At 39.3% G+C, this 23381-nt stretch overlaps 1 protein-coding gene across 8 annotated transcripts in view; it reads right to left on the bottom strand.

Moving 5' to 3' along the window:
* ELAVL4 (ELAV like RNA binding protein 4) overlaps positions 1-23381 on the bottom strand; it is a 120451-nt gene that overhangs the window by 17139 nt on the left and 79931 nt on the right. For all 8 annotated transcript variants that reach the window (XM_034415051.3, XM_034415053.3, XM_034415050.3 and 5 more), the window contains one exon: positions 9917-10020. In XM_034415051.3, coding sequence (XP_034270942.1) covers positions 9917-10020 — 104 coding nt within the window. The remainder of the gene's footprint in view (positions 1-9916; positions 10021-23381) is intronic.

The following is a 23381-nucleotide window of genomic DNA, read 5'->3' as shown; positions in this document are numbered from 1 at the left end:
ACAATTCGTATTTACAACGCCTCTTGGGCCACCTTCACGAGATGGTGCGGTGATCAGCACGTGGATCCCACAACAGCGTCAGTTCCAGACATTCTGCGTTTTCTGCATGCGGGGTTCTCCAAAGGCTTGGCCCCTGCGACTCTACGTCGACAGGTGGCGGCTCTCGCCACCGTCCTGTCTGGGGAGGCGCGAGTTCCTTTGTCTCAGGATCCCAGAATCCGTTCCTTTCTCCAAGGGGTCTCAAACTTGCGGCCTCCGCCGATTCACCGCTACCCCACTTGGGACCTTACCTTGGTGTTGCAGGCCTTGACGGGTCCACCGTTCGAACCCATTGCTTCGTCCAGTCTACGCTACTTGTCTTTAAAGATGACCTTTTTATTGGCAATTACTTCGGCTCGCAGAGTATCCGAAATTGCAGCCTTGTCCATGAGAAGTGACCTCTGCGTCTTCTACCCTGATCGGGTTGTTCTGCGCCTCGACCCAGCCTTCGTTCCCAAAGTGAACACTCGTTTTCATCGAGCCCAAGAATTGATCTTACCTAATTTTTGCCCGAACCCGCGTCATCCTGCTGAGAGGCGATGGCATACCTTGGACGTGCGACGGGCTTTGAGACGATATCTTAAAAGGACCGCTTCCTTTCGTAAGACTGAGGCTCTGCTGGTGTCCTTCCTTCCCTCTTCCCTGGGTCAGAAGGTTTCTTCTGCTACAGTGGGCAGGTGGCTCAAGGCCTGTATAGCTAAGGCATATGAATTAAGGGGGGGCCCTGTCCCGGGTGGTATACTGCCCCATTCTACCCGGAGCGCTGCAACATCAGCGGCATGGGCTACCCAGGCTTCAGTAGATGATATCTGCCGGGCGGCCACATGGTCCTCCCTCTCTTCCTTTGTACGTCACTATAGGCTGGATAAGTTTGCCTCTGCAGATGCTGCATTTGGCAGACGGGTATTACAAGCTGTAATCTCTCCTCAAGGCCAGTCTGCGGCTTAATTCCCTCCCATTTTCTTCGCTAACTTGGGTATGTCCCAGACTGAGGAGTGTCTGAACGGCGAGCAGGAAAATGGTCGTTGCTTACCTGAACGACCCTTTTATGCTCGACGTTCAGACACTCCGTCCCTCCCTTCTTTCACCGCGTCTGGCCTTGGTGGAGGTCTGCTTTCTTTCCCTCTGTAGCTGTCTGCTTCCTGTGTCACTATCTGGCGGAGTTTCTCTTCATGGCTGTCCTAATGCTCTTGAGCCACGTTGTCTTCGTGAAAAGTCTGAGGAAGGAGCAGGAAGTGAGGCGGATCCAGCTCCAGAGGGATTTGATTGACACTCAGCATTGCAAATAGGAGTGATCGTTACCCAGACTGAGGAGTGTCTGAACGTCGAGCATAAAAGGGTCGTTCAGGTAAGCAACGACCATTTTCTTTCTTACCTGGCTCCAGATCCTCTCTGTGTATCTAGGAAGGGTGAAAACAGCCTTTCCCACTCCCTTGGAGGCCCTACAGAGGCTGAAAGGGCCCATTTCCCGGCTCCCGTTGGGACAGGAAGTGACGTTTTTCCTGTCCCCAGCCTCCAGAGACTCCTAGAGAGGCTCCTAGAGACTCCTAGAGAGGTTCTGGAGACTGGGAACAGCAAAAAACTTCACTTCCTGTCCCACTGAGAGTTGGGAAATGGGCCCTTTCAGCCTCCGTAGGGCCTCCAAGGGAGTGGGAAAGGCTGTTTTTGCCCTTCCCAGATACACAGAGAGGATCTGGAACCAGGTAAGAAAGAAAAACGGGCCTACCAGGCCATCATGTGCCAGGAGCCGGGGGGGAGAGGGTTGCACACGCATGAGCGTGGGCACGTGCGCGCGCAACCTTCCCCCGCCCTCCCTCTCCTGGCACGCGATGGCAAAAAGGTTAGCCATCACTGCCCTAGGTTAAGAACATGCAGTTTATGGATGACCCATGGTTATGAACTGAGCAAAATTTAAGTTAAATACAAAATGGTTCGAGTTTATTATAAAATACTATTTATACAGTATTACTTAATAATACTAATCCAGTTTACATATAAATTTGTCTTAAGAACAGACTGGGAACAGAACTCATTAATAAACTGGAGACAACCTTTATGATTTTTTTTTACATGGGTATATATGAGACTCCATGTTTACCTATCTAGATTTAATTTAGTGTGCATGTCTTTTCTGGTTTTATTTAGTTGTTTTAAAAAGATGTTCCCTGATGGGATTAGAGTAGTGGTGATTGGACTCAGATGCAAGCAGGCATACTATAGAACCTATTTATTTATTTGTTTAAATAATTATATGTCCACACTTTCACATCAAAATGACATTGAGTTAAGAAAAAAAAAAACCCTAAGAATTTAACAGACAAACCATGAGGCCACAACCAGCAATCCCAACTCATAAAGAGGCTCCAACAATATTTAATGGAAGGGACCTGGCTAGATCTGGAAGGGAGAACATGGAGAACATACACAATCCAGATGGGTGGTGACTAAGGTATTGTGAACAAGCTAAGGACTATCTTTTTTTCTAAAAAAAATGTTAATATTTAATAAAGTACTCATAGTTATTAGTGATTCTTAGGGCTAGGACTCCTGAAAAGGTAAATCTCTCTGCCTATTATATAATTTGTTTTCACTTCTAATTAGCTAGTGCAGAGCATGAATTTCTTAATATCTAGGATTGACATGTATCCACTATAAAAGGATTTGGTAGAAAATGACAAGGAAGGCTTTCTCATCTGTTTTTACAAGAGGAAAATATACAGAAACCCATAACTTCTACCTTATCAAATGGTCATGTTTTAAATTATTAACAATCTTGCAAGTAGACTTCTGTTCTGATTTTATAACTGAAGTTCAAGATTAAATGTTAACTATTCTTAAATGAGAATATATTTATAATTAATTTAGGAAAATATTTTGCAAATGTACTATTTCAAAAGCAAAATGAAATTTTATTATTTTTATAATATTTAATCATATGAACCCTAACACAGAACATGATTAGAGGGGAAAAACAATGTACACATCTTTTAAATACAGCAAAACCACAGTGAAGGTTTAATAGCAAAATAACTTAAAATGTTTTCATCAAACAATGAGATAGTCTTGGCTGAGCCAAAAGCATGGTATTATAGAGCAGAATGGAAGTTTTACATAGAAATTACTGAAATTACATTAATAATTGAGACTATTTTTTTAGGAGAGATTCTCACAAGATCATGGATTCATATTGTAACATATTGATTGTGTATCATTATTCAAAGATAGGACTATAACCTAAATTTCTGTTATAGAAAACTTATATCTGAAGAGACACATTGAGTTGCCTAACTTCTGCTACACAGGCATTTTTCAAGATCTTTTATTCTATGAAAGTGTCTCTATCCACATTATAATTAACTAAGCTAGAGCTCCACTTTAATTTACCATACTTTTCGAGTATAAGATGTACTCCCCTCCAAAAGAGGGTGGAAATGTTGGTGCGTCTTATATACCGAATACAGCCATTTTTGGCCTCCTGAAATCCCGCCCTGCGCATCCTGTTTTCTGCAAAAACGGGATGCGCAGAAGGTTTGGGAGACCTGCAGAGTGCTCCTGGGGGCTGGGGAGGGCAAAAACATAATGCATTGGGGGTTTGGAAGGCCAAAAACGGGCCCGTTTTTCACAAAAGGGTTTTTTTGCCTTCCCCAGCCCCCAGAAACATTCTGCAGGCCTCCCAAAACCTCTGCACACCCCATTTTCATGAAAAACAGGTCCGTTTTTCACAAAAACAGGACGCGCAGAGGGTTTGGGAGGCCTGCAGAGTATTCCTGGGAGCCGGGGAGGGCAAAAACTTTCTTTTTCTTGTTTACCTCTTCAAAATCTTGGTGAGCCTTATACGCTGGTGTGTCTTATAGTCCGAAAAATATGGTATATGATCTTCTATTTATAATGATGTTTTAAGGTACATCAACTTTCTGTACCAAATGACTGAAATTTCAATTTGGACCCCTCTCGTTTATTAACAATTTTAATAGATCATGAAAAAAGGACTAGAAACATAGAAGCAATTGTAATTCCAATTTAATATGTCTGTAATTTTAAAGCATAATTAACAAAGTCAATTGTTTACAGTTTGGAGAGTCCTGGAATAATAACTGAAAGATATAATCGGAGAAATTAAAAAAATGGCATATCAAACTGAATATCAGTAACATGAAATATAGGATTATACTATATGAATGACGATATCAAGGAACATCACATTTTTTATTCATTTCTTTACACTGTATTTTACAGGAATTTAAATTGAACAATTGTGGATGGTTTCTGTATTACGGTTTTCATACTTATATTTAAAATGCCATTCACAACAAATGTTACATTTTGAATAGACTTTCCAAAAGACACCAACATTTCCGATGTTTATTGAAATGTTGGCATTTTGTTAATGATTATGTTCTGATTTATACTTGTAAATCTTTAATATCAATTAGAAACAATACGTAGATAATCTTTAAACAATTGGTTAGATATTGAGGTACATGGTAAACTTAATAATTCTCTCTTCTTGTTGCATTCCCAATGGCCTAGCTCTGTGGAAGGGACAGACTTTTGAAAATGAGGAAAATAAGATTCCCTAATCTTGAAGCTTCAAATATGAAAGCTGTTGTGTCATATGTATAATGGAGAGGATTGGTAAGGGCATATTATTTTTAATTTATCATAAATACAAAATGAATTCTTAATATTTTGGATTTCCCCAGAATTTTCTGCATTATCATGTTGCCTGGAGAATTTCTGCATGACTTCTGGGTTGGAAAAGGCTAGTATAAAATTCTGGACAATTAGATTTGTGAGGAAAATTGTTCTGAATACTAAATAAATGATTTATTTATATTCTGTGCAATTGTTGTTCGTAGTGGGGCAAATCACGAAATGTGTTTGATGATGCAAAAGGGAACTTTTTACTCCTGCACAGCTCAATGTTTGCCTCTTCAGAAAATTTAATTCAGTTTTGTGGCCACCATCCTTGTTTGATATTACCTTTTATAATAAAGTTATATAAGACAAATAGCAGAATTCTTTTAAAAAGTTTAAAAAGAAATTATTCAATTTAGATAAATGGAAGCATCAAGAATAGTAGACTATAAAGGAAAACAAATAACTTTATTATCACTTCTTCCATTCATACATTTTTTTATTCATGTAAATATTACTGAATAGCATTTTGGTCAAGTGTGGCTCCCCCCTCATACAAATTAAGGCCAAAAACAATTTTGAAACTTGGAATAATAAAAGCTTGGCGAATACATTTACAATCTTTTAAAGGCAAGGTTCAACAGCCTTTTGAAAACCAAAGTGTCTGTTTCCCTTTTTAAGAAACACTTCATACTCAGGATTCCTCAAGTTTCCTTGTTCACTGCTGTTGTTAACTTTGAACAGTCGCTGAATGAGTGATGGTGAATATTATTTGTATTTACTTAAATTCTTACACTGTGACTTTTATCTTTTTTCTAATAAATGTTACGAGTCAGAGCTCTGAAAGTGCTTTGAATTTATTATTTCTTGTCCAGATTAGTTGGAGAAAGTCTGAAAGTTGGCATTCATTGTTGTGCTCTGCATAAAGCCCACTCAGAAATAGTAAGTGATCCAAACCATATAGGTGAACTCTATACTGACTTGCACATTTCCCCCCAGTCCCAGCTCAACACCTTCATTGTTATATTATAATGATTCCTTGAAAAGAGTCTATATAGTGCATTACAGAAATTTAAATGGGAGAAAGATTATTAAGAAAAGAAATACTGACTAGAGTTTTTTTCTCCAGGAAAGAGTGCAAACTATTCATCAGTTGAAGCTGAGCAAAGATGCTCCTAGCAACAGCAACCCTTGACACTCCAAGAGGATGTTGGATTCTGCATTCTCACTCCTGTTCTGATCGATGAATCTGATATACAGAAAGAGCATAAACCCATCTAGAATAGACTGTATCCAATCTCAGATTATTTTATCTACTCATCAAAGTATATCACATTTTTCCAGGAACTTGTTAACCTGCATATAGTCCATTACTTATCTCCAGAGAAGAATTCAGGATTTTCTTAGCACCAGATCTGACAAGGAGAAATAGAGTGTGATATTTTAGGCACAACTTTAAGACCTAATCCTAATTCTGTTTTCCTTATCTAATATACAGAATAGGGTCCATTGCTAAATTATACCTTTGAATAGATATTTTTAAGGAACAAAAAGGCGAAGAAAACATAACATTAAAAATGATAATAATGTAGTGTGTTTCAGAGGTATTTTTATCCAGATGTCATATAATCATTTTTCAAATAATTTGAATGTTAAGTAGTTCAGTAAGATGAAAGTGAAAGGAGATATGATGAAGGAGCAACAAAAAATGAAAGCAAAAAAAATGATTATGCAACTCAATAAGTGAAGTATGAGGCAATTCCCGAAAGAATTTGCTAGAGAAAACACTACAGGTAGTCCTCAATTTACAACAGTTACTTTAGAGACCGTTCAAGGTTACAACGCACTGAAAAATATGACTTATGACCGTTTTTCACAAATTCAACCTTTGTAGCATCCCCATGATCATGTGATCAAAATTCATATGCTTGGCAACTGGTTCATACTTATGACTGTTGCAGTGTCCCAGAGTCATGTGATCACCTTTGCATCCTTCCGACAAGCAAAGTCAGTGAGGCAGCCAGTTTCACTCAACAACCAGGTTACTAACTTATCAACTGTAGTGATTCGCTTAACAAGTGCAGCAAGAAAGTTCGTAACATGGGGCAAAACTCACTTAACAAATGTCTTACTTAACAACAAAAATTTTGGGCTCAATTGTGTCATAAATTGAGGACTACCTGTATTACGTCCTTAGCTTATGCAACATGCTAGAATTAAAATGCCCACATTTTAAATGGCTAAAAACACACTTATTAGTTTTCCCAATTTTATTTCTTGAACATCAGCTTCTTAGCTATCATTAATTTCTAAATATTGAAAAAATAAAGAACAACTCAAGCACTTTTTATATGTACTTGCTTTTGTGTGACAATGTGATAGGACTAAGGATGATAATTCAAATGAAAAGAACTTATATCCTGACTATTGCCTTTTCTTTTTGCAGTTTTCTGAAAAGCTACTGTGGAGGTCTTTGGGACTCTCTGAAGCAACATGATGCAAAAGACTGGAGGAAAAAAAAATCACAAATCGATTACAGTCCCTTCAAAGAATGGAGTAAATTCTTCTGCTTACCAAAATAGTGATTTGGATCTTAGCCAAAATGATTAATTATTGAAGAAGAACTGAATATCACCTAAGATTTATAGTTATATTGAGCATTAACCATGAACTCTCCACAGTTAAGCTTTACTCATCTAACCATAAATTTAAATGAAACTGTTATGAACAGATTAGTCAGTATCCTTTTAAAACACATATTTAATTTAAATCCACCATTATTGGAAAAGACTGTAAATAAGCAGGCATTAAGTCCTATTCGTCGCAGTTTTTAAATTGTTAATCTACATAGAACTTTAGCAGTTAAAGAATGTTTCACTCATAAAAATAAAACACTATTAACTTTTATCAATATATAATAAAATCATGAAGGATAACTACTGAGTGCATAGCTTATTTATAAAATAATCAAATCCACAGCAATCTATTGTGGGACGAATAACTAGTGTTTTAAGAAGTTAAAGCTTAGCTTTCTATCTAATAATATTTTTGTGAAGAGATCCTGTTCTTTTAAAGAACCAAAGATTGTATATTTGATGCATTGTTAGAGGAGTATCTTAAGGCATTAATAAGTGTAAAGCAAAGTATCAGTAATAACAAGTATAATACCAAATTAGCAAGTTTAAGTCACACATGGAATTATTTTTAAATGGTTATATTTCAAGGTGATGGTAGCCCACTTAAGACTGAATATTAAGGCAGACGGCCTGTTATTTCACCAATGGATATTAAGATACCTAAGTTAATGTGAAAACTGCAGATTAATTTAAGACTGGAAATCAGAATACAAATTCAGAATATTTCATTGCAATTTAATTTCAAACCTGACCACAAACAAATAATCAGGATTTATCTTTGTTTCTGGTTAAAAACAAGTTTTTTTAAAAAATCTTATAAATTTAAGAAAAGAGAAGACTAGCAAGCAAGAACATAAACCTAATAGATTTACACATATCTGGTTTAACAGAAATATATAAAAGCCTAGCGCTGACACATATGACCAAACTGGATGAAATGTTAAAATACTGAATCTTTAATATACTACTCATCAAAGTATATTAGACTAGCCCAATATATCTATCTGTCAATGCTACTTTCAAAAGTACTATTAATTTTTCTGAATCTACGTATATAGTTTTTCATTCCTAGCTTTTTCCTGCAAAGGCAGGGTCTGCTTTTTTTCCAGATCAACAGAGTTTTCATCCATTGGTTGTGACAAGAATTGATCAACTGACTTGTCACCTGCTGTTGTGGGCTTAGAGAGAGTGACTGGTCCAAGGTCATTCAGCTGACTTTCATCCTAATGCAGAATTAGAACTCTCAGTCTCTCTGGTTTTTAGCCTGGTACCACTAGACCAAAGTTTCTTGTTTATAATTCATTTAAAATACTTATAGCCACAAAACTTAACTATACAAATACTTGACCTAAATACAACTTTAGACTTTAGAAAGAGTTGCTTCTGTTTTTGTATTGCATTTCAAAGATCAATTTAGTTAACCAATCCATACCCAAAGCAGACCATGTCAGAAGTATATAATTTTGATCTCAGTGATCATTAACAGGCCTAAAATTTATTCTACCAGAATCTATGAATTTCAACATGTGTATTAGTATACACTCCATTTCTTTGTCAATATATTCTAAAATTCTTGAATTCTGTCAATATCAACTTTCTGAAAATAAAAACAGAACGTATTCTAAATTCAGGGAAATAATAACCAAGCATTAAAGAAAAACAACCATACAAAATGAATGCAGCTCTAAAACCATTACTTTAATCTTCAAATTACACATTAAGATGCACATCTTTATTTTGGTGGGTTATATTTTGCTGGTAAGCTTTCAAGCTAGGTGAATTCTGCAATTTCTACCTTTTATTTGGAAGCAGACTAGGAAGATTCCAGCTCAGTGTTAATAGTGAAACACACTGATTTTGGCACACTATTATACTACTGTACTATATGTCTGCACATATAAAACTGATTACATTTTACTGCACAGCACAGATATACAAGTTTCTAATGAATCAACTTGCATCATGGATATATCTCTTAAACCAGAAGGACATTATAGTAAGGAACTACTGCTTTTCCCACATAGATCCACAGTACAGAGAAGCTAATGGCATGAGATAATGCTAAGATTTTTTTCTTTCTTTCTGGAAAAGAAATCCCATTCTAAAGAATATTTGAGCACGATCAGTGTACCATATGAAATTAATCAATTAAAATTAGTAGTTGATTGCCAATTATTCTCAGGTAGAGATAGATAAATAGATAGACAGACAGACAGAGAGACAACAGGATGCTATTATTAATCAGGACTAATTGGCACAAGCAACAAAACTCCGTATGATGGCCATCTTATCAATATCCTTCTTATGTTTTATCTCCTGAGGTTAATTTATAGATTACTCTCTAATGCTTTGACAACCTGCCCTGAATTCTTTGACAGTCATTTTAAAAGATTTTGCTTTTCCTTTCTTTTTTTAAAGGAGAAAACAGCTGAGTTTTGAAAAGAATAATAATAAAAAATCTGCTGTACACTTTTCCCTTGTTTCAAAGTAAGAGATGTTTGCATCCTTTGAATGATGGAGAATGCAACTTTGATGAGATAGCCAGGAGCTGTCTTAACTACACTCTTCCATAATTTAGCAAGACACTCTTTGTATTCTCTTACCTTTATGGTTTTGGTCTGGAGTCTGAGTCCATTTAAAGTGTTAATGGCTTTCTCTGCATCCTTTGGATCAATATAGTTAACAAATCCATACCCTAAACTCTGCCCTGTTGAAACATAAGAAACAAAAAAAAAAGGACTCAGTATTCTTTGTAGCACACATGTACGATTTCCAAATGGGGGATTAAAGTTCTTTTTTCTGGTACCATTCTTAACCTAAAAAATTCATCCCAATCCAGAAAGCATACCTGTACAATCTGAACTCCTAAAAATTAACATTTTTTTAAAAAATAGCATGGGACCTTTTGTGTATGGTAATGCTGATTCTTCTACATTCCACAGGGGAGTTAAAATTGAAAACTGCATGAATTAAAAAAATACTTAAGTGATCACTCTTACTAAAGCTTTTTCTGCATGTGAATCACATTAAAAGAACAGATGACAAGAAACAGGTAGCAGCAGGATTACGTGCATAAATTCATTAGGTGTGTCATATTTTAATTAGCAGACAGAATTAAAGAAATGGTGGTACAACAATGCAAGTTCAACTGAAAATGAAAAAAATGTTATGCTTACACCAGGCAATCTTTAAAAACCAAAATCTTACCAATGAAAACATGTAAGAGATCTGCATTTCCTTAACCTTCACTAGCTTTTTAAAATTTAGAACATTCATATACTGTCCCTCAACAAGAAAGAAATTTACATAAACAAAGCAGAACATAATTTTCAAAAGTCGGTAGATGAAAAACTAAAATTTAAAAGCCAACAAATTAACTGCTGCTTTGACAACGACAACACAAATATTTAGATCAGAAACATCAGAATATTATGTGCCAACATAGCTTATTATCTTGTACTCTGCACTGTGTTCAGGATGTGAAATAGCAAAAAAAAATGAAACAATAAAATTATTTTTGTATTTAGATGATAGAAGCTGTTTTGAGCAGTCAAGACGATTTCAACAGCTTTTGCTTTATTGGTAGAGTCTGTGTTTAGATTGTACTGGTCATTTTTATCCAGAACCAACAACATAGTTTGGTAACATGATCTAATTATGAGATTCACACAAATATGGGTTCACCTTTGTCCTGTAGTATATTGAGAAAAATTAACTAAGAAAAACTGATCTCACCATAATTTCCCCTTTGCTTGTTCGCTCACATGTGCTTACAAACGTATTTGTTTTAGAGTGTATATCAGCACATGCATAATTACACATTAATTTTTCCTTCTGTTATCTCAATATGCTGTTTTGAAAAGTGACAATAGCTCTATATCCACATGTATTCCATCCTTCCTGAGAGAAACCCAATAATCTTATATTTATATATTACAATTTGGTTTTGTTCAGCAGTTTTTAATTCAAATAATTCCACCACCGGTTTGCTGAAAATGTGAGCGCGCGCGCGCATGGATGTGCAGCTTCTGCACATGCATGCACATAGCTTCTGCATGAGTGCGCACAGCTTCTACACATGCGCATGGCTTCCGCACAAATGCGGCTTCCGCCATGCGGCAAGGCTCAACCGTGCAACCTTTCAGGGCCTCCTCCCCTCCAACTCTGCTCTCTGGGGCAGCAGCTGCTTCTCTCCGCACTGCTGGGAGAGCGTCTTCTGCAATTTAGCAGCTGTGAGCTGCTGCTATCATGGGACTTGGAGGAAAGTGGCGGCTCACAGCTACTAAATTGCAGAAGACGCTCTCCCAGCAAGAGCAGCAGCGGAGAGAAGCAGCTGCCAACCCGGAGAGCACATGGAGCATCTCTGTGAGCAACGCTTGGCTTGGCAAGGGATGGAAGAAGCGGCTGCAAGACCTCCGCTGCAGTGGTTTCCAGATGGGACTTCTTACAGGTATGAAGAACCGTCCGGTCCATTCCCAAACCACTTTGACCCTCCTGCACCCATGCTGCCCACCCCCCTGCAGCCCTTTGGCCTAGCATGGCAGGCTGAAGGCCGAATAAATTGCTTCGGGCCGGGGGGGCCTTAGTTTTGAGGCCAGAGGGAGGTGACAGCATGTGGGTGGGGGCCCGGGGCAAGGCGGGAGCCAGGGAATGGCACGTCCCTGGGTCCCAATCCAAGGCCAAGGGCAAGCGGGTGGCATGTTTACCTTTGGTGAGCAGAGTGGATGAGGTGCGTCGATTAGCTGGGCTCTGTGGCGAAGGCAAGATATATAGGGCAGGGCGGGGTGAGCCCGCGAACGGGTAAGATAGAGGTCAGCCAGAGGTGGTATTTGCCGGTTCTCCAAAGTACTCAAAATTTCCGCTACCCGTTAGCCCGAACCGGTCCGAAACCTGCTGAATACCACCTCTGAGGACTACTATCCTAGTATTTTCTCACAGTGCAGGGTCTGCTTTTCCGGTCAACAGATGCTATTTCACACAATCAAATTCAGCAAATGGGCCCAACTGGATGATTTTCATGTCTGTATTAATTGTGCACAGCCACTTTTGCTTTTCCTCATGGGCATTTGCCATTGATGTTAACTGTGTAGGATGCTGATAATAGGGAACAACCATACCACCGTAAGCATATTTCCTGCTCTGAAAATAGTACAACACCCATCTGCTGCCAGACACACCACATGTGGTCAACAAGGGAAACACAACATGCATATCTAATGACATATATAGGCTGCTTGACACTTTTAGTGGTTGGCCATTCAGTGGCATATAGTGCTACTGGGCAAATCATTTTGTAAAATTTTGATTTTAGGTGAATTGCATAGGCCTATCATAGAGCACACTCGAGTTATCTCCTTCCCGCACAGCCAGATTGCATTCACCCTCACATCTACTGCCGCTTCAGCACTGTGAATGGTGAAAGTGCTTGGGCTAGTCTAGATACTTAGTCTTCTTGATATTGAAGCTCAAATTGAACTGTTCCTCAATATCAAGTACTTTCCAAATGGTAGCTGAGAAAAGGATCTTATTGGCATAAAGCAAAACCCAGGGGGAACTGTGATGCAAGTCTTGTGTGATGTATCCATGAGAACAATAAACAGCAATGGCAAACCTTGTGCACACCAATCTTGTGCGTGACACCAAAACTGTCAGAAAGACCAGCAGCACATGATACTCGGCTGCTGGTGTAAACATACCGTATCTTTCAGAGTATAAGATGTACTTACCCCACCCCCAAAAGAGGGTGAAAATTTAGGTGCATCTTATATACCAAATGTAGCCCTGCCCACCCGCCAGCCCCCACCCTTTGGCCTCCGCAGGTCCTCTCAAATGGAGCTTTTGGAGGCTGCAAACACAGCCTCTCAAATGAAGAGCTTCTCAAACAGCCTTCAAAAGCTCCATTTGCAAAGGAGTTTCTCTTTGTGAAGGCAGCCTGTCAAACGGAGCTTTTGGAGGGTGAAAAAGCAAAGCACAGAGGCCAAAATAGCAATCTGGAACAGCTGCTGCGTTGTCAGACTAGTTACATGCTTCCCCTGCTGTACTCACTGGAGCACCCTGCGATGATTAGCTCCATTTTTGAAGCTGCGTATCTGCCCCAACGAGGTACATCTGCCCATTGAGTGCTCGCTCGCTCACAACCAGCGAACCTGTTGCTAAAGTTCACCTCTGGGAACAGCTGATTGGGGGTATTCCGGGATGCTGATCCACCAGCCAATCAGGTGCTCATGCTGAATCAGGCTAATGTGCTGAAGCTGACCAGACTGTTTGCTAAGGATGCTAGCCAGGTGGATGCTGGTAGCCACAGGCAGATTTTTTTTTCTTATTTTCCTCCCCCAGAACTAAGGTATGTCTTATACTCCGGAGTGTCTCATACTCCAAAAAATATGGTAAACATTTGGGTAAATCACAGAGCTGCGGTGGCACAGTGGTTAGAATGCAGTACTGAAGGCTAACTCACTGCTCACTTCAGGGGTTCGATTCTGAGCGGCTCAATGTTGGCTCAGCCTCCCATCCTTCTAGGTCAGTAAAATGAGGACCCAGATTGTTGGGATTAATGTGCTGACTCTGCAAACCACTTAGAGAGAGCTGTGAAGCACTGTGAAGCAGTATATAAGTCTAAATGCTATTGCTATTTGGACTTGTTTTATGAGTGGCTTCAGCATACCATGGACACATGGTACATACCGTATCAGCTCATGTGGAACGCACAAAAAGGCCATGGAATTTCTCAGGAGTAACACTGTGAAAGCCTGTTACAACAGTGAGGGCTGAAATAAGAAAGGACACCAGTGTTTTAAGTGTTCTGGTGATCCATTCTGACCCCTTCATTTCATGGCCAGATCTTTTGAACTAGCAGATCTGGCTTCACAGTGACTTTCTATCTCCAAGATGGTATATTTCTATACCTCCACTCCAATCTCTCTGGATCTGTGCCTGACTTTTTTGACATTTGACTTCACATTTTACTCTTTAGCTTGTATTTTAAATCGGTTTATTGATTTTCCCCCAGTGAAAATAATTAGAATTTATTGTATAATAACATACACATACAAACAAACAAACAAATACACTGAATGCTTTGATTGCTTGTGCTTATGTGTACTAATAAACACTATTACAATTACAAGTTATTGTTTTGTGTGACAGTTGGGGTCAATTAACATGCAATTTTGGCCAATGTCTGTAGACCTCTTGTATATATGTAGTAAGACATTAAATGTTAAGAAACTAACGCCTTGTCTCAACCTCTTCCTTAATCATAGGAATAATAGTAACTCAATAACCATATGAAATAATATCAATTATACATTGAAAATTATGATTACCTTATGAAAAATACATGGCATAAATTATGCTCCTAACGCCTCTGACCCTTCTATAGGTCACAATGACAAGATAGATGGAACTACACAATTTCTAAATTAAATTTCTAATTTCTAAATTAACAAGACAGAAGTTTTGACAGATACACTGTATTAGAAATACAGGTTTACCATTCAAAGTTACAACAGAATTGAAAAAAGTTACTTATGTCCTGTCCTCAAAGTTATGACTGCCATACCATCCCCATGCTCATGTGATCATATTTTTAGCACTTGGCAACTTGTTTGTATTTATAACCAGTTGCAATATTCTGTGGTCATGCCATCATATTTTGTGACTATTGAATAAACTGGATTTGGATTTACAACCACGTGAACTGTTTAACAACTGCAATAACTCCCTAAACAACTGTCATAAAAAATGGTTGCAAAATCAAGTCCGATTATGTTATGATTTGACTTACTATCGCAAAAACCTCTGGACTCAATTATTAGTCATAGACTACCTGTATTGAGAGAATAAACTGGCCCCAAACCAGAAAAATAATAATGATCTAACTGAAAGTAATGAGACGTGTTATTTAAATTTTAAAATGGGCCTTTAAACTTTTTTAAAAAATTTCATTTTAAAAAATCTCCAGAAACCAGAAGTAGTCTCCCTTGGGTATGACACTTGCCATTCTGTCCGAAAAAAGCTTCAGAAATTTAATGTTATTTCTGAAAGTGTTTGCGGCTACAGTCTATTTTGGAACAGAATATTTGGAACAGTCTAATCTGGAACTGAATATTTCAGTTATGTTTATTGAAATTATTAGTACATTTGCCTAAATGTTTTGATAATTGATGATAATCATATCAATGCTTTCTTATTAACTTGTTTTATTCCCCATCTAAAATTGAAAGAAAAGGACCAGGCTGAGATCGGCTTAATTCTTGATCATTTGTCAAGTCGAACTGTTCCCAGAGAGCTTCTTCACATACTCATATATATTAATATTTCTGTGTTTCTATAGCTGTGAGAGCAACGTGAACACTGTGGTATATATCATATTCCAATGTAGTGATATATCAGTAATCTCATGCTTCACATAAACCTGTTTCTCTCTTATCCCTTTGAACTAGAAAACAAAAATGTCTAAATTACAGCTTTACTCTGCAGTTAGCAGATTAAGATAGTGGTGGGTTGCTACCAGTTTGCCCCGTATCAGGCAAACCGGTAGCGGCAGCGGTGGGAGGCTTCGCCCACCTGCCTGGACGCTTCTGTGCATGCGCAGAAGCATCATGCGCATGCGAACCCATACCAATGGGATTTGAAACCAACTACTGGATTAAGAGATAATAAAACTATATGAAAGTTACAAGAACGAAGAAGAAAGAGGTGTATTTGATTCTATCCTTTTTGGTTAATTTGTAGTTCAGAAACTTTCCACCTTATTTTACTTGGCAACAGAATGTCTCCTAGACTCTAACTCTTTTGCTCGTTCTCTTTTTCTCTCAGACTCACTCAGATATCTGCAAATATAGTTTGGGCAACATGATTATGAAGGCTTGTATGGTACCTATCTGGCACCCTAGTCAAACAGATTTTGTTGGAGAAAAAATAAGTCTCAAGCGTGCAAAATCCATATTTTTAACCTCTTGTCTAATTATCATAAATTTTCGGCTCCAAGTGAGTAAGAAATATTTCAGAGGATTGAGTGCTCTTCACTTCCTCCAGCAGCCCGCAGTTTCCTTCCTAAGAAAGGAAATGTGAAATTTTCTCCTGAATAGAAATTAAATTGTTTGCTTCATTTTGGAAGCTCCCTACTAAGTGTAAAAATGTAGGAGGCAAGCAGCAGAATGAAGAGCCAAGTTGAGTCTCAAAAAGTTATTTGAAGTTAACAGTTTGAATGATATCTAGGTTGAATTCAGGATTATATGGGAGATAAATTTAGGGCCTGAGATTTCTAAGTCACAGGAGATACTTAAATGTTAACAAACATTACAATAAAAATGTTGCTTAGATAAAATTTCATTTTTATTTTCACTAGTAAAAATCAAACCCATTTCCTCTTCTAAAAATCTAGGATTATTAAGCAAGTGCACGGCTATATAGGTACACAATTATGATTCTGAGACTTTACAAGTTATTTCATAAATTACAGGACAGAGGATTTATGGAGAGTTCCTTTTCTGTACATATTTAAAGGGGATATACAGATAACACTGAACAACGATTTTGCTTTCAAAACACTTTTGGGGGTTTCTTATAGATTTTTGGGTGCTGATCACAAAAATAACCTGTAATTTTACCTATTACATACTGTTTTATAGAATCTTTTGTTTTTACACAATAGCAATGTACAGCCTTAGTACATATTGAGTATGCTGCACACATGAAAGAAACATACAAAAACATGAAACCATTACCAAAGTACAACTAGAATATTTGTGGAAATTAAGAGCAATGGCCCTATTGCTTGGAATGCAGCTTGGATATACCAAGTACTGATGCTATCCCATCTCATGTGGATGGGATAGCCATGCAAAAGAGTTGTGTTGCATTACATTACATAAAAAGAAATGGCCACTCCCCAAAAGTGTGATTCCAGAACAACAACAACAACAACAACAACAACAAAAACATGGCACATGAACTACTTGTTGATCTGACAAAAATATTTTTGCTTCCACTTCACATAAAGCTCAGACTGATGAAAAATTTCATGAAAGTGATGAACAGGTGAAGGTTTTTGTTGAGACAGGTGTTTCCAGGAATAACTGATGTCAAGATTAAGGAAGGCATTTTTATTGGTCCACAGATCAGATATGTCATCAATGACAAGCAGTTCAAAAATCTGCGGCCAGAGAAAATTGCCTGGAAAGCATTCAAGGATATCATCGAACATTTTCTTGGCAACTACAGAACACCAAACTGCATTCAGTTGGTTGACAAAGTTCTTACAGCATATACAAGACCATAAAGTACAACATGTCACTGAAGATTCATTTTTTGCATTCACACTTGGATTTCTTTCCCAAAAATCTAGGTGCAACAAGTGACGAACAGGGTGAAAGGTTTCACCAGCATGAAAACACTTTTGGCTATGTTGAACTCATTGCAACCATGTTGCAATATATCAGAAACATTATGATATTAAATATATTATAGTTATTAAAACTTAATTTAAGATGTCTCAAGATTCCTACATGATGCAGTCATTTTGAAATTATATTTGTGTTCAGTTTAAAGGGGTCTATCATAATCACTGAAAGTTTTTCAGGAAGCAAAACTTTTGAAAAAAAAATGTCCAGTATAAAATGATATACTCTTGGGCAACAAACAATGGTAATGTAAGGTTGAAAAGATCCCAGACACTGTAGGCCACGTACAATATAATGGTTGATACATTGTCAGGGTTCCAAGTAACACCCCCAAAGAAATCTAACTCCGAGGCTTGAAATTCCTCAAAGGTAACTTTTATTAGAGATATCATTTTGGCACAATCTGAGAGCTTCCGGGTTTTCCACACCTAAAAGAAAGTTCAAGACCTTGCCCCTCACCCACAAGTCCACCACACATCCAATCATGTACAGTCCGGAAAAGAAGATATCTTCCCATTCTTCTCAGCACAGCTGCAAGGCACCTTGGCCTTGATTTTCTATAAAGAATTTTGTTTCGACTACATGTCTTCTTCACTTTATACTATCCCCCCTCCCAACTTCCCACAGTAGGACTTGTGGCAGGCCTGAAGTCTGAAGGCACAAAGATATGGCTTCCAGGTCTGACATATATTTTTAAAGTATATCTTTTAAATAAGCTTTGGGGGATTCTCCACATTGGCATTGAATACAGTGAAGGTGAGGAAAAGGAACAATTAACCTTTCTTAAGAAACAAAAACACTAAGTACACATATGGCTCTGAATTTTGTTCCAAAATCACAACGCTTTAAGGAAAAAATATCAATATGAATCAGTATTTGAGGGGCTGCCACAAAGAAGAAGGGGTCAACCTATTTTACAAAGCACCAGAAGGTGAGACAAGAAACAATGGATGGAAATGAAAACAATCGTTCAGGTTAAGACCGAGCTGAAACTGGGGTAGGAAGGTGGAGGCAGGAGGCATGGCTAAAAGAAATAGACAGCTCGCGCTCAACAGGAAACAGACGATTCAACCAGGGGTGAAATGCTCCCGGTTCGGACCGGATTTCCCGATCCGGTAGTGATGGAGGTGGGTGGTTCGGAGAACGGTAGCAAAAATCCCCCCATTGCCCCACTGAGCCGCGCAATCATCAGAGGCTTTTTTTTAATTTTAAAAGCATTTTTTCTACATCCTCTTCAGCTGAAAAAATGCTTTTAAAAGTTTTTTAAAAAAACTTCTGATGATCGCTCGGCTCAGCTGGGATCATCAGAGGCTTTTAAAAGCATTTTTTCTACAACCTCTTCCGCCGAAGAGGTTATAGAAAAAATGTTTTTAAAATGAGAAAAAGCCTCTGCCAATCAGGCAAGTCAGCTGGGATCATCAGAGGCTTAAAAAAAAAAAGCCTCTGCCAATCAGACAAGTCAGCTGGGATCGTCAGAGGCTTTAAAAGCATTTTTTAACAACCTGTTCAGCTGAAGAGGTTGTAGAAAAAATGGTTTTAAAAGTAAAAAAAAAAGTTGGCCACGCCCACTCAGTCATATTGCCCCCCCCCCACCAAGCCACGTCCACAGAACTGGTAGTAACAAATTTTACATTTCACCACTGGATTCAACCCATTCTTGGCCACTCCTGGGCCCTGCAGGAGAAGTACTCAATCTATCTATATATATAAAACAGGTTGTATGTATATATGTATGTTCCAGCATAACTCTGGAACGCCTCGAGCAATTTCAACCAAACTTGGTACACAGATGACTTACTCTCTGGAAACAAATACTGTGGTGATAAGACACCCCTAACACTGCTCGATGGCCAGAGCCTTTGTGCCAGAGCGAAGTGACCCTGTACTTGCCTTCACGCCATATTTGCACTCAAGGCAGCCCCCCCCCCACTGCTTCAGGCTCAGAGCTGTAAGCCGCGTCTTGTTGCGAGGGGCGAATGGGGCAGGATCGCATTGTTGCTCTGTGTCGTAATGAGCTCCAGGAGGAGGAAGGGACCCCATCTCCCCCATTGTGAAACACGCTAAAGTTCACTCTGCTGCACAAAGTGCTGCGAGAGTGCCTCATGGCCTGCCCGGCGCCTCAAATCAGGATTGGGGGGGGGAGATACAGAGAAAGAGACACAGAGAGAGGGGAAAGAGAGACACACACAGAGACATGGGGAGCGACAGGGTGAGAGACACACAGAAAGAGGGGAGATCCAGCGATAAATAAATACCCGGGCAACGTTATGTTATCAACTAGTAGGTGAATAAAAATGCTGAATCCAATATTGCAGGGTGCAAACTCAGTACCATTCACTATTCTTTGCACATATTACACACATATTTCATTTTACCTATACAACTACAGCAAAGTTGTAAGAGCTGTTCTTTCCAAAGGTACAGCTATTTTAGGACTGTTCTACTTGGGAATAAATAACTATAATTGCAATCCAAGGCACTGTGATTTGGGAGTAGTTTCCAATGAAATGAGGGAATATTATTATTGAGTAAGATGCAATGAAAATTAATTTACGCTCATTAATTATCTTTTTAAAAAACACAGTTTAATATTTTTCACAGGGTAATTATGAAACAGCAATGCCGAAGAGAAAAAGATAAAAATGGAACAGACCTAAGAAGAATTGATATGATAATTATAATGAACAAGCATTCAAACATGTCACTATATTAGGAATGAATTATAGAATTGTACAATTGTAGAGTTGACAAAAGGACCACAAGGATAATCTACTCCAACCCTTGCAACATGTGATAAAACTATTTACAGGTGGTCCTTGACGTATTACCACAAATGGGACCAAACGTTCCATTGCTAAGCAATGCAGTGATAAAATGTGAGGCAATCGCTTGCAGTCACAGTTGCCATTGTTAATCAAACCCCACACTTGTTAGGCAAGGCAACTTCCTACTGTCTTATCACAACCAAGGTCAAGAAACAAACTGGCAAAAAGGCTGCAAGTGGCAGGCAAGTAAGGAGCTGCTGACAGGTGGCAAACAGAGTGAGCGGGTATATAGGGGTAGGTTAGGAAGAGTGTGTGGAGGTGCATGAGAGGTGCTGTGTGGGGAGAGAACACAGGGTGAGCGAGAGATGCCATATGGGTTGGGGAAGGTGGAGGGAGTAAATAAACTAATGAACTACATGAATGCCTATTATCACAGATGAACCAGCTACTAATAGCAGACTCTCACCCAAGTGGCTAACACAGGAAAGGACAGTGCTAACCATCAGAGACCCACACAAGGGAACAGCATTGTCAAACTACATCATAGCTGCCAAGCTATAGGACCACATGGGTCAATATATAAGCACAGGTCAGAAGGGCATTGAAAACAACATCACAGGCTCAAAACACCAGTTGCTCATAGAAAGATAGATGGTCCAAGACTCAAGATTTAGAAAGACCAATCTGAGCACAGTCGGATTGATTTCAGGGAAACCAGGTGTACTGTAGTATCTGTACAATGTATGGCCTCAAGTATCCCAAGTCCAGGTGGGAGATTCCACAAAAGGTTGTGGAGAATAGGAGGGCTACACTTCTGTGGGATTTCCAGAACCAGATAAACAAACTTAAAGCCGCTCCAAACTCGACTGCAGAAAATACGACTTCAGGAACAGAGTGGTCAACCCCTGGAATGCTCCACCTGCCTCTCTTGTTACATCCTCTAACCCCCACAGCTTCAACCTTAAACTGTCTACCGTGATCACCCCATTCCTAAGAGGTCTGTAAAGGGAGCGTGCATAAGCGCACCAGCATGCCTACTGTCCCTGTCCTACTGTCCCCATTTATTTGTACTCATTCCTTGTTCATGTCCATGTTTATACTTATACCTGTTATCTAGTACATAATCAAAAAACGTAATAAATAAATAAAACATCTTCTGCCAGACTTGATGGGGCAGGCAAATGGGAAAAAAAAGAAGCATGAGGAGCTGGAGACGTACCAAGGCCTGAAGGTGGAAATAGAGAAGATGTGGAAAGTAAAGACCAAAGTGTCCCAGTGGTGATAGGAGCATTTGGGACTATGACTCCTAAACTGGGAGAATGGCTCTGACTGACCCCAGGAATAACATCAGACCTTTGTCCAGAAGAGTGCAGTATTAGGAATGGCTAAGATACTATGCAGAACCCTCAAACTCCTAAGGACCTGTCATTGAGGAAAACATATCATCCGTAGGGGTGAAAAGGATTTTTTTAAATTGAAAATAAAATAGACACACCACCCCTAGTAAAACGACAACAACTGTGAAATTCTGGATTTTAAAATGCATAGATCCATGATGGCGAACCTATGGCATGCGTGCCATAGGTGGCACGCAGAGCCATATTAGTGGGCACGCCAGCTCAGCTCTGGGGTGCATGTGCGTGCCGGCCAGCTGATTTTCAGGCCTTCTGGGCCCACCAGAAGTAGGGAAACAGGCTGTTTCCTGCCTCTGGGGGGCCTGGGGGTGGGTGGGGAAGGCCCGTTTTTATTTCTTACCTGGCTCCAGATCCTCTCTGTGTATCTGGGAAGGGCGAAAATAGCCTTTCCCACTCCCTTGGAGGCCCTACGGAGGCTCCAAGGGCCCATTTCCCCACTCCCAGTGGGACAGGAAGTGACTTTTTTCCTGTCCCCAGCCTCCAGAGACTCCTAGAGAGGCTCCTACAGACTCCTAGAGAGGCTCCTACAGACTCCTAGAGAGGCTCCTACAGACTCCTAGAGAGGTTCTGGAGGCTGGGGACAGCAAAAAATGTCACTTCCTGTCCCACCGGGAGTTGGGAAATGGGCCTTTTCAGCCTCCGTAGGGCCTCCAAGGGAGTGGGAAAGGCTGTTTTCGCCATTCCCAGATACACAGAGAGGATCTGGAACCAGGTAAGAAAGAAAAATGGGCCTACCAGGCCATCATGTACCAGGAGCGGGGGGGAGGGGGTTGCGCACACATGCGTGTGGGCACGTGTGCGCGCGACCCTCTCCCGCCCTCCCCTCTCCTGGCACGCGATGGCAAAAAGGTTAGCCATCACTGGCATAGATGCAGCAAATAATATCTTCTTTGTCTCCTTACAGAATTAAGAAGCATTAAAGTGTAAACAAGTTCATGAAATATGTAATAAAATGGAAATTAAAAAAAAATCCTCTACATTAAATATGTGTCAACTAGTAATTCAAAAAGGAGCAAGAATTATTCTCTGCTAAAGAATGAGGGAATTACATACCACTGAATTAGAAAATCAAATAGCTCTGTTTAGATTCTGAGCTGGAGCCTTTTTCCCGTGAGCTTTGTTTTTGCTACCATTCTAAATTCTCTCAATTCGTCTCAGTCACCTTTGTTTATCCATAGATGAACCAACAAAATTAAAACTATTACAAATACAGGCAATTTCAAGACAGTGAGTTGTGTTTTCCCATGATCATACGCTATTTACTATTAAGAAAAAAAATGGAAAGAATATTGAGAACATTTAGGTTGCAGACTTCATAGGTTCCTGATAGTCATTCATAATCTCTATGCGCTTCAGGAGTGATTTAAATCTCTGTGTTGGGGGGTGGGAGTGAGGGGATTCTCTTTACCTATTAACATTTCTAAACCTCTAAAGCAGTGATGTAACCTTTTTGCCAAAAGCGGAGGGAGGTGTCCCACGCAT

The sequence above is a fragment of the Pantherophis guttatus genome, chromosome 3, assembly GCF_059756535.1.
Source record: "Pantherophis guttatus breed Tessera chromosome 3, ASM5975653v1, whole genome shotgun sequence".
In the NCBI taxonomy this organism is placed as follows: Eukaryota; Metazoa; Chordata; class Lepidosauria; order Squamata; family Colubridae; genus Pantherophis; species Pantherophis guttatus.
Note: the sequence above shows the minus strand (reverse complement) of the source record. Positions and strands in the feature narration are given on the sequence as shown.